At 38.9% G+C, this 14,212-nt stretch overlaps 1 protein-coding gene across 2 annotated transcripts in view; it reads right to left on the bottom strand.

The window, feature by feature from the left end:
- BMP2K (BMP2 inducible kinase) overlaps positions 1–14,212 on the bottom strand; it is a 68,232-nt gene that overhangs the window by 12,149 nt on the left and 41,871 nt on the right. Inside the window, exons 14-15 of one of the 2 annotated variants that reach the window (XM_062574351.1) lie at positions 12,728–12,885; positions 6,609–6,722 (exon numbers count right to left, since the gene is read on the bottom strand). In XM_062574351.1, the coding sequence (XP_062430335.1) occupies positions 6,609–6,722; positions 12,728–12,885 (272 nt within the window). The remainder of the gene's footprint in view (positions 1–6,608; positions 6,723–12,727; positions 12,886–14,212) is intronic. The other variant, XM_062574352.1, reaches the window with a different exon arrangement.

Consider the following 14,212-nt stretch of genomic DNA (forward strand, 5'->3'; position numbering starts at 1 on the left):
TATTAGCCTCAAACCCCTCATTTCAATACAAGTCACTTCTGAAGAGGCTGTTTTGAATTCCTAGCGTGCTCTCTCTCTCTCGCTGAGACTCCTCCTTAACTCCAACTCTTCCCAATAGGCATGAATATTAAATTTCCTGCTGCGATAAGTGAACACGTTCCTGTAATTTGTACAGGAACAAAATCATGGAATAGACAACAGATTTTTCAATGAGCTCACAGGCTACAGCAACAGCTTGATATTTTTAGAACTTCAGCATCAGCGTGCGTTGGAGTGTGTAGGAATGCATGTGCACAGCCTCAATAGTAAAGCAAGTAGCACGTATCAGATGATGCTGGTAGATGCAACTTCTCTCGCTACGCGTTTTTTAAGAAAGTGCTTTTATTTTTGAAGCATTTTAGGAACTGGTGACCTTACTGATCCCGTATTTGTACATTTTGGGAAAAGGTAGCACCGTACTTCATTCTTCAGATTGTGTCGACGTGTTAAGAAACAGAGCTGTCTGCTTCAAGCAGACTTTAGTCTAAGATACTGCTCTTGCACACGTTCCAGCCTGACACAGTCGTATCTGATGGAAGAAACTCCACTCTCTCATCTGCTGTGTCTTTGCTTTACTCCCAATAGCAGGAAAAAAAAGATTCCAGTGGACTAGGGTCAAAACTAAAGCAACAAAACAGAAAACATCCTGCAAGTTTGGTCATTCATTTAGCTGTCATAATAGTAACAGTAATCTCTCTAACTACAGTTCAGCATCTTTCACTCCTGAAGTACTGAACTGAATAAATACTAAAAGCCCTACAAATAGAAATGTAATGCCCTGAAACATAAAATTCCATGGTTAATGACTTTTTAATGCTCTGGTCAAATCGATTTCCAAAATGAAGTACTCCATCATGTTGATTTCATACTATCCTCTCCGTTTGAACTGCTGCAAAGCATGTTCAGATGCATACTTATAAAAAACACTGAAAAATGTGAAGGAACATCTGTTTGTAATGTACTGTTCAGATTAGTACACTTCTAATCAGGTTTGCATCTTGTAGGAGACGATTGTTCTTCGCTCATATGAAAGCCAGGTGGAACATCTTTAATCATATAAGAAGATCCCAATCTTCAAGGAAATTTTCTATTCTGATGTTCTTTTTCTAGACATCCGATTATAAGAGGATGAATTCCCTTTTACAACTGCAGTAATTACATGCCTTCTGCTGGTTCATCACTTTAGGGTATTGCAGGGGTGGCAGAAGAGGGGCATAAGGGCTTTAAGCTTTCTTTGAATTGGTAACATACTGCCGCCATCATTTCAGAGCAATTTGCCACATGTCAGGCCCAAGGATTACCAGCATGTTTCAACTAAATCTGCACTATTTCTTTGACGACAGCCAGAGCAGCAGCTGCTGAATATTGCGGTGGATTTACACTGCTTGCCATCTTTATTTTCAAGAAGGGAAGAGGGGGGGAAAAAAAGAAAGAAAAAAAGTGAAAACAAAACACTTCTGCCCAACAATGATTCCTTGGAAATGCTTTCAAATACATTAGACACTATATGTTGAAGCATTGGGTGGATGGAGCACAGGAGAAAGGATGACCCCAGTTGTCCTAAATCTTTGCTGTAACAAAACAGAAAGCCCACCATCAGTACACTTCAGAGAGAAAAAGCACACCCCTGGCACAGCCTGCACATATTATTTACTCTTTTCAATTGAGTAATTTCAAATCCCTCTGTAAGTTAACTCATACCTAGAAAAGGTAAAAAGATCTAAAGAGAATCTCCATAAAGGAAAACATTCTGTACCTCCATCTACCAAATCGTATCAGTGTCTGAAGGCCACAGGGAAGGAAGTGTTACTAAGTAACATCAGCAGTATTTTCAGTGAGCACAAAAACAACTGCAGAGGCATCCAAACCTGGAAGACTACGCATCAGCCGTATGAAGTTGCAAACTTAGGCATCTTCCAGAACACAGCTCAAGAACATGAAACGCTGTAGAAACGTGCATGACTGTATTTGATGTTCAAGTGGAACATGACAAACAGTTGGTCCAAATCATCCTTTTGTTACTTCTGTTCCCATGTTTGGTATTTCTTGCTACACGACAGCTAACTGTGAATCCCATTTAAAACCTCTCCACACTGCACTGCAGTACAAGACTTCCAAAGCTGTGGGACAGAAACTAGTAACGGTTCAAAATCTTGTTTGGAACAGTATACAAAGAGAATAATCAGATGACTAGTCATTGACTGCATTTCTTCATGCCAAAAGAATGCAGTTTTCGGGTGCAAAGCGGTGAACACGAGAGAAGCTAATGCAGCAGACTCTGTTCAGTGACGTGTTGTGTCCAGCTCTCCAGATGATTTCCACTGTACTACTATTTGGCATTCAGTTGGCTGGTCTTCTGTCACGTCTGCACAGCTAAGGCTACTGAGTTACATACCACACCACAGAATTATATTTGCTCTTACTCCAAGACAGACACCTAGAAGACTCATTTAGAGATACTGCCAAGTCTTTGAGTGCTAGAAAGATTGAAGTCAGAAGGAAGGCACTATAGAGCTAAATTTTCCTTTATCCCTGGTCTCTGCATCACAAAGATGCAAGCAGTGACTAGGGAAGGGTTACCTACATGTGTCGGGGAGGGAAAAAAAAGAAAAAAACAAACAGAACACAAATAGATCAAGAGGCAGCATGTCTACAGTACTCAAAATGAACTACACAAACGTTCAGCAGATCAGTTATACCGATGACCAGAACTAGAGCTTTATTCCAAAAAGAGTCAAGAGGCAGTTCACCAAGATCCTCTAGGGGAGCAAAACGCCTGGCAGATAGCTTCACGTCCTGCACTTGGAAGGAACTTCCAAGCCCAGGTTTCCCCAACATCTCTACTCCTTACGCAGTCCATCCGCACAATTTGAGCGCTACTTCTGACAATTAATCACTCCTCTGAATTCCAGCAGTAAAGCAAGGGAAGTGAAGTGAATCTAGCCCAGTTTAACCCCAGAAGAAATCTGCCAAAACAACCAGGAGATGTCAAGAGGCCACAGAATATAGCTCAGCAGCAAACCAATTGTATTCACAACATTCGTTACTTACAGAAGATGACAGAGAAGTTCTGTTCCTTTGCATTTCCGAAATACTGAACTTAAGATGTTGAGAAATGATGTTACAACCAGAGCCGGTTAAAACACACTGGAATAGAAAGTTTCCAGCTCCAAAATACTGACTATGGGAACCAATTTTTCACAGCAGCCACCCAGTGGCTCAGGCACTCAAGAACTTTAAGTTGTTTCCCATGTGCCAGGTGACAGTCCTAACTACTGCATTAAGGCTATTCAGCACTTCCCTTTCTAGTAAGAAGTTTCAAGTGCTTGTTTCTAACAGGTCAAGTGTTAGAAGCCTTTCTCAAGCCAATTTTCTTTTCCAGCCATCTCAGGTTGTAACTCATTTCTATTTTCCCCACAAATATTCAGGCATAAAACACTGCATACAAAGAGCTTACATGTGGTACTTCTAAAAGCATTGGTTTTAGCTAGATATAAACTGTTAGAAACGCTATGTGCTTTTACACTGGTTTCCTACCAACTGCAATAAAAAGATCCTAACAGCTTTCCAGCTAATTTCTCGTAACGATACACCTTTTGCATAGCATGTCAAGTGACATACATGATGTTGCTGCTGCCTCTTCATTCCCACCTGAGAAGAATCAAGCAGAGACTCTAAAGGATGAGTAGCTTTTGTCCATCCAACACCAGGTCCTCCTTCAGCGGTGGCCTGCAGCGCGCTGTCAGCTCCAGAGCGAGAATCCCTGAGGTTGGCCATTCCTGGAGCCCCATCATCCTTTCCAGCCGCAATTATAAAATGCTCCCAACTCTACGTTTAGTGTTTCCCTTGTTCTTGTGTCGTCTTCACGAAGAAATGTGAACATACCTGATAGCAATTCTTTTGCTGGACTGCAAGCATCCTGTGGAAAGCTACCAAGTCAAGGGTGTTACATGACCTTTTGTATCTTGCTGCTATCCTGTATCACATGACAGAATAGTATTTAGTCAAGTGCTGTGTTCACCAGAGAAATTATATGTCTCAGTGACAGAACAAATATTTCGAGCAACTCTACTCAGCTACAATTGGTGTACAATAATATTTATGAACCTGAACCCTACGTCACTCATTTAAAAAAGAAAAAAAAAAAGCAGAAATGGACCACAGTACCAAGCCAGAAGCTATTAATATAGTAGAACACATCTTCAATTAGAACTGTTATTTTTTAAGCAAGTCCAATTTTCAAATTTTCAAAAAATAATGGATTGATAGCATTATTGACAAGTCAAAATTCAGTACTCAAATCTGGATGACTACTGATAAAATACTCAACATTTGCACTAAGGAAATGAAACTTACGCTCTAACTGTATCAAGCCAGTCACTCACTAGAATTGCACTCAGAATACTAGACATACGTTCCACTTCCTATTGAGTCATCTTCCTTCCGATTCCTTCGGTAAGGTACACATGCAGTTTATTTCTGAATTCATTGTTTTACAATTGCAAGGAACAAACCCAGAATGGCACCATGACACAGGAAAGGCGAGTACAACACGAAATCTGTATGTTAGGGACATTTGTCCAGTTTTCATTTGGAAGCCCTCAATCAGCAATAAAGTATGTCTAAGTCAATGCGGTTCTCCCTTTCTCAGCTTGCTTACGATGCAGTTACAAAAAATGTCCAAGAAAACTCTGTAGGGAAAACAAGCCAGCTTTTAAAGGATGTACTTTCAGACTTAAGTATTTGCTAAGTGTAACAGACAGTTATCATAGAGATCAAAATATCTTCCTTGAAATGAAGGAGATGCATGCACTTTCTTAAATTCCAATTATGAGCCAGTAGAACAAAAAGCTACTCGGAAGTCACAGCATTTTTTCAGCAGAACAGTTATTAATACAGCTTTCACACAACAATGAGATTTCAGCTAGTCCATTTTTCTCAGCCATAACTGAAGAACCCCCTCCTCCCTCAAAGAGGGGTTACAATACCTTGCATTTTTAAGAATGTCAACAATGAAAGCTCAGATTTCAAAATAACCAAAGCAAATTCCCATGCTGTAACATGGTGAGGCTATTAAGTTAGAATATATCTAAAAACAGCAGTTGAGCTTACACCTTTCAAAAGCCTCAGGTAAGGAGAAAAGAAGAAATCCCTAGACACAAGGGTATCCATACTCCAAACGGCAGAGTAAGAAATCGACAGCCACCACTTCAGATTAAGGGTAACTATTGTTTATTTTGCGCACAAATTCGGGCTTACTTAGAAAAAGAAGTAGCCTTTTCATGAAGACAACAGGGTAAATCTTTCCAAATTTCCATGTATAGGGAAAATAAGCATTTTTCCACTTAGAAATTACTTTCACGTTCCATTGAACTATTTAAGAACAAGATGACAGAATAAGGTAATCTTGTCCTTACTGAGCGAGCAGAATAGAAAGAGCAACTAAGAACACGTTAATAGACTACACAGAATTATTTCAAGTCTTCTTGACAACAGAAGAGAGCGCAAAGATATTTTTACAACAAATTGCCTTATAGAAAAAAGCAACATTAACTCTTCATCACATATAATACAAGAGCATTTGTGAGCATTAAACGCCCGTGAACGATCTCCAGGAATACGAGATGAAAACAAAAGGAAACATGGATGCTAAGTGAAGTTCACTCCACGCGATTTATTTTAAGGCATATTATCTCAGCTTCTGAACTAGGTAAGAAAAGTTACATTAAGGCACTTTTATCTCAACACAGCTTCGTCAGGTGGTTAAGTGGCTCTGTGAGCAATCAAAGCTCTTCTTAACATTTAACTGTCATCCAGGTTTTACCTTGCCTTAGGTACCAAAATTATGAATAAAGTACTTGCTCAGGGGAGTTTTAAAACTGACAATTAACAACAGTTAAGGACAATTGATGATGCAGTTTTCTATTTAAACTCCTGAACAGAAGCTGTATTTTTACTCCATCCAAGTGAAAAATAGCAAAGTTGACCTAAAAAGCAATATGAGCACCCACCTCCAAGTTTACAAGTTTCTTTTTTAATGTGTATATATATGCATATGTATACATCCCCCATACCTATGTATATACATACGCATGTATATTATACACATACACCCATGCATACACATACTCTATTTGCAATAAAATTATGCACTTAAAGACAGTGGCAGCTTACAGTCTTAACTTGGCTGGAGAACCAAACTAAATGAAGCAACGCGTTAGAAGTAGACTACAGGCAAGTAGCAACTTTTGGCCTTAACAAATAATTCTTCAGATCTCTCTTCAAGTTCTAAATGAATGATTCAGACCACATTGATCTGATACATTTGCACTGTAAAGACCACATAGTTTGTACATGGTACAAGTACCAGGGAGTGAATGCAAAGGTATTTTTCAATCGGAGATAATCAAACATTTACAAACTTCCCTCAACTCATCTACTGTCACAAGGCATCCAGCACCTTTATCCTTCTTTGGTGATTTAATTGAACATATTTACTTCAATAGATACAGATATATGTACATATACATATACATATATGAGGTAGCTATGTTACGGAGGTAACTTGCCTGGGTGAGAAATGAAAGGAACAGAACCAAAGGGATCTTCTGGAGGATTTTTCTGTGGAGCAGAGTACGGCTCCACATTCTTATCTGAAGATGTTGTCCTGTTCACCAGTCTGTCTGTAAAAAAAAATAAAATGAAACAGAACAAAAAATAAAATAAAATAAAAATGGCAGGTCTTACGCCAACGTAAAGATACGTAACTGTTTGTGGTGAGGGAGAGAGGTACCCTGGATTATAATTTTAGGTTTATTTTAAAGGTATCCCTGTATCTCGAGTTGCGTGCCATTCGGCAAAGTTTACCCACACAGACTTTTTGTTATTCCCTTTGTCTCACCAAAGGAAGCATGTGCTTCCTGACAGACTGCTTTAGATGAGAATACCTTTAACAGGTTATGTACCACATATGTGCTCTGTAATAAAAGTTATTCATCCTCTGTAGGCTGATGAGATTAACCCAGAGTCATTATCAAAAAAAAAAAAAAAAAAAAAAAAGGGTGTTTATCTTGTCCAAGTTTTGGTTTGGCCAGCCTTGCCAACAAAACCATAGAAGTTAAGAATCACAGCAAAACTGCTAGGAACACTTTCTGTAATACAGCTCAGTAATTAGAAACCATCTGAGCATTGTAAAACACAAAGCAACGTAACATCTGTTTTGTAAGGTCTTTGCTCCTTAGCATACTGGACTAGTTTGTCAAGATGAGAAGTAAGTTTGACTCTCAAAAATTAAAAGGATGCAGTAAGATCCTATGAGCCAGATCAAGAGTACCAGCGTGACACATTTTCTATCTTCAGTTACCAAATGCCCTACCCTCTACGCAGGGGAAATAACATTTGGCTTCGCCCTATCTTCACAGCAACCAGCTCTCTTCTGAACAACTTGCAGCACAATCTTCTTGACAATTAGCTGCTGCAGAGAGGCAGCTGAATTGTGCCCAAGTCACACATCAAGCCACTCGCACGTTTGCTGTTCAGTCTTCCAATAGAGCAACCAGGAGGCTTCACTAAGGCAACCTTAACAGACTAGACAGCAAGCTAACCTACCTCAGACAGATACCTACCAACCTTGCATACAAAGCCCCAGAGTCCTGAAACTGAAGTTTTGTAGACAACTGCTCTCTGCATATAGTGCCCATAACCTGAGTTGTCTTTATCTTACCTACAGTTAGACTAAAGAAAGAAATATAAGTGGGATTTGTTCCATTATAGCCAGCCTCTACTTAAAACATAAGCGCTACTGGGGACTCTGTGTAGAAGATTAAGCAGTCATTACCACCTCAACATACATGCATTGAAATAAGTGGAGATTAACAGATTCAATCTTTTAAAAAGCAAACAAACAAAAAATCCAAACCTACAGTGAGAGAGCTGTGCAGAATAAAATACAAGCTCAGATCCACAGAAGACTAGCCTCGAAAGTAGCCACGTGTTTTATACTATTGGCTTTGAGCCTTGATGACCAACATCTGCAGAATACCCAAGACTAGTACTTATTTGTAACTACACTCATATCCCACGTGGTTCTCTCTCTTCAGGGAGGAAGACTGGTTTTTGACAGTCTTGTGTGCGAAGAAACGCATTTAAGCTTCCATTTGCATTTCAACAAAAGCAGACTAAGCAAGGGAAGCTTCTCCCCTATTACCCCTGACGTCCTGCTTCCAGAAGACGACCAGTTGGCTGACCGTTACACAATTTGTGGGTGGTTAGCCTCCAGAAAAGCTTCTAGAGGGGCAACAATCTGAACAACTATGGTTTAGGCCAATGAACTCATGCAAATGCCCGCAAGAAAGATTATTTAAGCACAAACCTACAGAAGACATCAATACCTCTTAACTTGAGCACGACCTAGGGATGCGAAAATAAAGTGGATGGAAAGTAAAGTGGATGGAAATTCTAAACATGCAAGAGCCAAATTAGGCAACACGAGTAAATAAAAGGTTTCAACTCCTCCATGATACCTAGACATCTTCATAGTGGGATACATTTTATTTCTCAGGGAAATAAGGTCAAAGAATTGTCAGCTCAAGGCTGAGGCTCTTTAAAAGAATGAACCATTTTCCCCTTCTGATCCAGGCACAAGTTTCATTTGTCCACCTTGTCATGAGATACAAATTCTCTTTACTGGACAGTGCTTTAGAGACAAAAGACAGCAACAGTTTCTCAATTATATCAGTGTAATTATATTAGTGAATAATCACATGACTGCAGCCAAGATCACTACCAGAGATAGAAAGCTGCGCCATGTGGCACAGCTGCCTCTTGTATAGAAAGTTATAGCTTGTTTAAGCCCATGAGCAAAAAAAAGCAGTAGTTTCCATTCCAGTAACTGACCCAACACTCTTCAGCAGACAGCTCTTGGGGTTTTCTCAAGAATGAGAAACACCTGTGCACAAAGAAAACCTAGTAAGACTAAAGCAGTTTCCTCCACAGATGACCAAGGTGGTTCCTTCATTCCGTGAAGGTGACAAGCACAGAGGTTTCTAGGCTTTGCACCCACAGGGAGCTTTGCAGAAGCACCAAATTGACTGTGGGCCTAACATGAATTTATCTGCAGTTCAGTGAGAAGGATGCTATAGTGTTTTCCCTGGTAGGAAAGCCACCTTATTTTCTTGTCTACAGGAGCTGACTAGAAACAAATTTCAAGCAACACTGTCAGAATCTGTGTCATTCATGTGTTGCCTCTGTACCTTCAATCAGTAATAATATGAAGAGTCAAAAAAATTAGTCAGAGAAATAATACTGTACACAAGCCCAGGAACTCCATCTTATACCTATACAGGAAAGTCTACCACCAAGGTGCTCAGCCCACAACACTTCATTCTATTGCATGTTGCTTTTTACAGTGGCAATTTATAAAAATTCAAAAAAAAAAATCCACCTCACCCAGTGTACACAAGGTATCTTCCTGTTGTAGTAATCAACTCCCTTTTTAAAGGGAAAGTAATCAATCATCACAGCAATACTCATCTGTAAGCACATTAGGACATTAAGCTACTAAATGTCAGAAATGGATTAGCAGCACTAGCCTCACAAAAACAGTGATGACATCTTGATGCTCTAAAAATGGCTGTGTGTACTTAATTATTCATGTACTGTTATAATGAATACAACAACTTTAAAAATAAATTAAGTTTATGCAAAATGAATCAACTCAACAATACAAACTGGGCTTTTGAAACCAGGAACAAAGGATTAACTTTTCTAATGATATTTCAGCACCAAGTAGCATAGCAAACAAACTTATATAATAATGCACATGAGCTATAAAGAGCAGGACAACCACTCAGTTTAGTAACACATAATCTAAATTTGTTCAAACCTCAATCGTAAGTTCTCTTTCCTCCAGATGGCAAAATCATTCACAGTAAACTCAGAAATTAAGCAGACTTGGTAGTAAAAAGCAGCTTTCTCTCACAAGAAATAATCTACTTCCACAGCAAAAATAAATAAATAAATAAAAAATAATAATCTTTAAGATATATCTGATGAAATTCTAGAAAGTATTACACACTTGAACACAGTTTTATAGCCGTAATCCTTAACCGTACAATAAATCCCTCAATTTTTCCTTACTCCATAGAAGTCTGAGAAAGTATCAGTAGGCAAAATCACACATGAACATTTCTCCTCTGACTGCAGGAAAAGCATTACTGCATTTTGTATTACATATAAACAATCCTGCCACCTAGTGAAGTTTCGGTCAAGTCACAGTGATTTTTTCATGGGGAGCGGGGGGAGAGGCTTTCTCTGTACTTAAGTGGCTAAAACACCCAATGCTGGTAACTACTAAGCAGAACCATGCTGCTACGTTTACTCTTCGCATAGAGCATACGAAGTTTATCATCACATCAAGCTCTTCTGTGCATTAAACTGTCTTTACTAAGAAATGAAGCAAAAGCTAAGAAATATCTGAGAAGATTTCTTCTTCTTCAAAAAAAAGGTTAGACTATCTGAGCAGATGTAATACAAAGACTGGATAATGAAGGAGTTATTAACTCTTCTTTCTGATAGACGTAGAGATAGCAGTTAGCAACATTTAGCTTCAAGTTGTTCTTTCCTTGTCTTCAGCAATGCTAGTTCTTATCTGAAAAGCGTCAGTGCACCTGAATGAAAAGTAGAATGTAAAATATGGGCATGCGCATCAAAACCTACGAAGCCTAGTCTTCTACTGTACAGTGGATTTCTATGAAGTAAATGAGGCTAGAAAATACAGTTTGTTCTTCAGGATGTCATAACTGGGAGAAAACAACAGTTTCTGTGTCATTCAGCATTTCAGCATAGAAAAATTAATTGCAATTGGAATGCAAAGGCTTTCTTGTCATGCTCTCCCTTTGGTGAGTGAGCTGCCACCGTTAGGCAAGCAGCAGTTCTGGTCTCTAGACAATTTGTATAATGATCGTACTAATACACTGCTTTGTATTTTCCTAGTTCTGCATCAGGTACTCCATCACATCCAAGGACAATGCCAGAAGTTCTTCTAAGGAAGTGTGCAGAACGAAGTACGTGCAACCCAAAAAAATAAAAGCTGTAAAGCTTCCCAATCAGACAGCCTTATACAAAGCTCATTAGAGCCTACAAAGAAAAGGCCTCCTTCTTAAAACTACAGAGTAAAAGTAGCCATGTGTTAGTATTTTCTATTAAGTTTAAAAAGTCACACTACATAAGCAAGACTAGAAAAAGTTTCGTTGTTTTATTTCACTTTACACACAATCTCCTATTTTCCCAACTTACTTTAACTGTTATATTCTGCTAGTCAAGGCAGGCATGTTTTTTGCATAGCATCTTCCAGCCTTCTCATAATGCCACTTGAAGCATTTCCTCAGTTAACATTCTTCTCTGCATCTGTTCAAAACATATGGCTCCACCAAACCAAATTCACAAAACTTACCACAACCACGGGCAGCAATCCAAAAGTCAGCTGAAGATTCTGAAGATGAGTAGTGTTATCATGACCCTTTCATTTAAACTAGTCTACTCCAGATTCAAGAGTATACAGTTTTAAAATTCTTCTAAGGCTTCACTTCCAAGTAGCAGGCTTAAGATAGTCAGTTCTACTACTGGAAAAAATACCCTCAATGCTTATTTTTCAGCCAGTACGACATCCGAGTCCCCGAAATGCTAGCAAGAACAGTTCTTCTATGTGTATTTGTGTAGGCTACATCTGCATCTCAACAATACAAGTCTTATTTGATCAGTGCAAGATACAAGTCAAAGCAATCGATTATTTTTGATGGACAACACTAACACCCACCACATTCCTTAAGGATCAACAGGTAACGTGCACATCTTACTCAGCTAAACTTATACAACCAGAAATCCAGGAGGAAATAGGTTCAGCTGAAAGCATTGGTTTCTTTCAATACTTGATATCAACTTCACTGAGTTTTTAACTTCAAGGAACTTGCTAAAAGTCATCTAAATATTTACAATCCCTATTTTAGACATTGTCACATCTTACACATCTTGCAAATAAATTTGATATTGACAAAACCAGTTTTAGGAAAAAACATCTAACAAACACATGTTAAGCAATTAAGGAAAGCAGGTAATTCCACGGAAAAAAAAAATCATGGAGAGAACTGACTTAAAGAGGAAAAATTTTTATTCAACTATTGCCATATCAGAACAATTAAGCAGCCCTTACATGTAGCCACTCAAAAAGGACATTACAAAACATTAACATAATGTAATAGACCAATTCTCTTTCAGGCATTTTCAAAGGGCTTAAGAGACCCAGAGAAAGTTCTGTTCTGGTGTGCAAGAAAAAAGCTGGAAAGGAATAAAGCAAGCAGCTAAACCCTCCCTCCTATGAGACAAAATACCGCTGCTGTTTACAACTTCTTGACAATCAAGATGACCAGTGGTATTTAAGAGCTAAGATATTGCCATTCCTGCAGTATTTGAGCCAGTAACTACCAGTTTTAGACAGTGAGTTCCCACAGCACACATTTTCAAAAAGGAGAAAAGGAAGAAGACGGGCCCAACTCTGCCCTCAAATGCTCAGAAAGATTTTTCTGTATATAGACTGCACAGCCCTTAGACAAGACAGCTGTTTGCACTGCTGAGTGACTACAAAGCCATTATTTACACTGTGAAGCAAAATAAGCCTTCAAGCGTCCCTTACTTGATCTTAGCAGGTCAAATTCTCTGTCCAGCAGCTCCTCCTCTGTCAACTTGGAAAAATTGTCCTCTCCAAATGGATTCCAGCCTGACATATCAGGTGGGTTATTGATGCTCTGCTTTGGGTAGTTGGAAATTGCCTCAGCATCAGCAATACCTGACCTGTAAAGCCAATTTATAGAACAAATAGATAAACATTACAGGATTGTCTGTTAGGGTGAAAGTTGATGCTGTACTTCATTATGTTAAAACACCATGTAAAAGTAATACACATGCATTAAGAGTTTATCCCAAATGCATCAGAGAGATAAATTAAAACAGATCACTTGGATCATACGGTTTGACCACATCTTTTCTGTACGCCATCACATTTTATGTTTTATTTTTCAATTTATTCTTTGTAGTCAAAAGAACACCCTTCACCAAGGTTACCTGTAACAACAAAAACTGCATTGCATGTTTGTTCATTTCTGTACTACCATGACAGACAGTCTTAAGTCGTTCTTCTAAATACACTGGGAATTTTCATCTGTTATCCTTATTTGTGAATTATTTTTCCCTGGGTTACGACAGGCAGACACAGTAAGTGGCTTCATGTCCTACATCCATAGAACTGATAGAAATAACGAACTATGTGCCATCACAGCATCTGCTTGTAAGAGCCTTACTTAAACAGATGCTAAGAAAATCTTTGTATAGATTTGGTTTTCCTTTCAAGCACATGGTGCTATCCCACAGAACTACAGACCCTCCCTACTGAGAGGAAAATAACCTGTAATAAAACGCGATGTGCTCTAGGTAGTAGGTCGTGAAAAGAGGAACTCATCGTCCATTACTGTAAGACAAGCACTCATCTCCCTTGATTTATGAGATCACCCTTATGTATTGCAAATTGTTGCTAGCTTCAGCTCACTAACTGGGAGATAAAAGCAGGATCACCAACTTTAGCTGAACAGTCATTTGAGAATCTGGAAATTTCCACATTTACTTCCAGTCTCGAATGATTCCTTCCCCAGATTATTTACAACTGAAGTACTCTGACTACAGACTCATCTAAAGTAGAAACGCTAAGTCTCAGAAACAGGGACAGAACTGCAAGACCACACGCTGCCTGGGATTAGACTACTGCACTGGTGAGGCCAAGCCCAGGTGGTTACAGTAATGTACTAAGTCATACCAATCCAGCCTAGAGCAACAAAATATTTTGCTTTTTTACTCTTTCAGTATAGTGTAATGCAGAGGAGACTAAGAATTTCAGCAGCAGCTGAAATATATACATCCTGTTATTAACTGAAAGCCTGTGTCAACACTGACTGCAGTGAGAACTGCAGCTTTCACAGAATGGCAAAGGGCTTCTCCTTAAATACAGTATAATATGCATCTACACATACACTAATCTAGTTCTGAGCACCACTGAACTAGACAATACGTAGCCTTTTTTTATTATTATTATTAACAAAAGAGGGTTCCTGCCCCCTCCTACGTGTCA

Source organism: Rhea pennata, chromosome 4 (genome assembly GCF_028389875.1).
Source record: "Rhea pennata isolate bPtePen1 chromosome 4, bPtePen1.pri, whole genome shotgun sequence".
In the NCBI taxonomy this organism is placed as follows: Eukaryota; Metazoa; Chordata; class Aves; order Rheiformes; family Rheidae; genus Rhea; species Rhea pennata.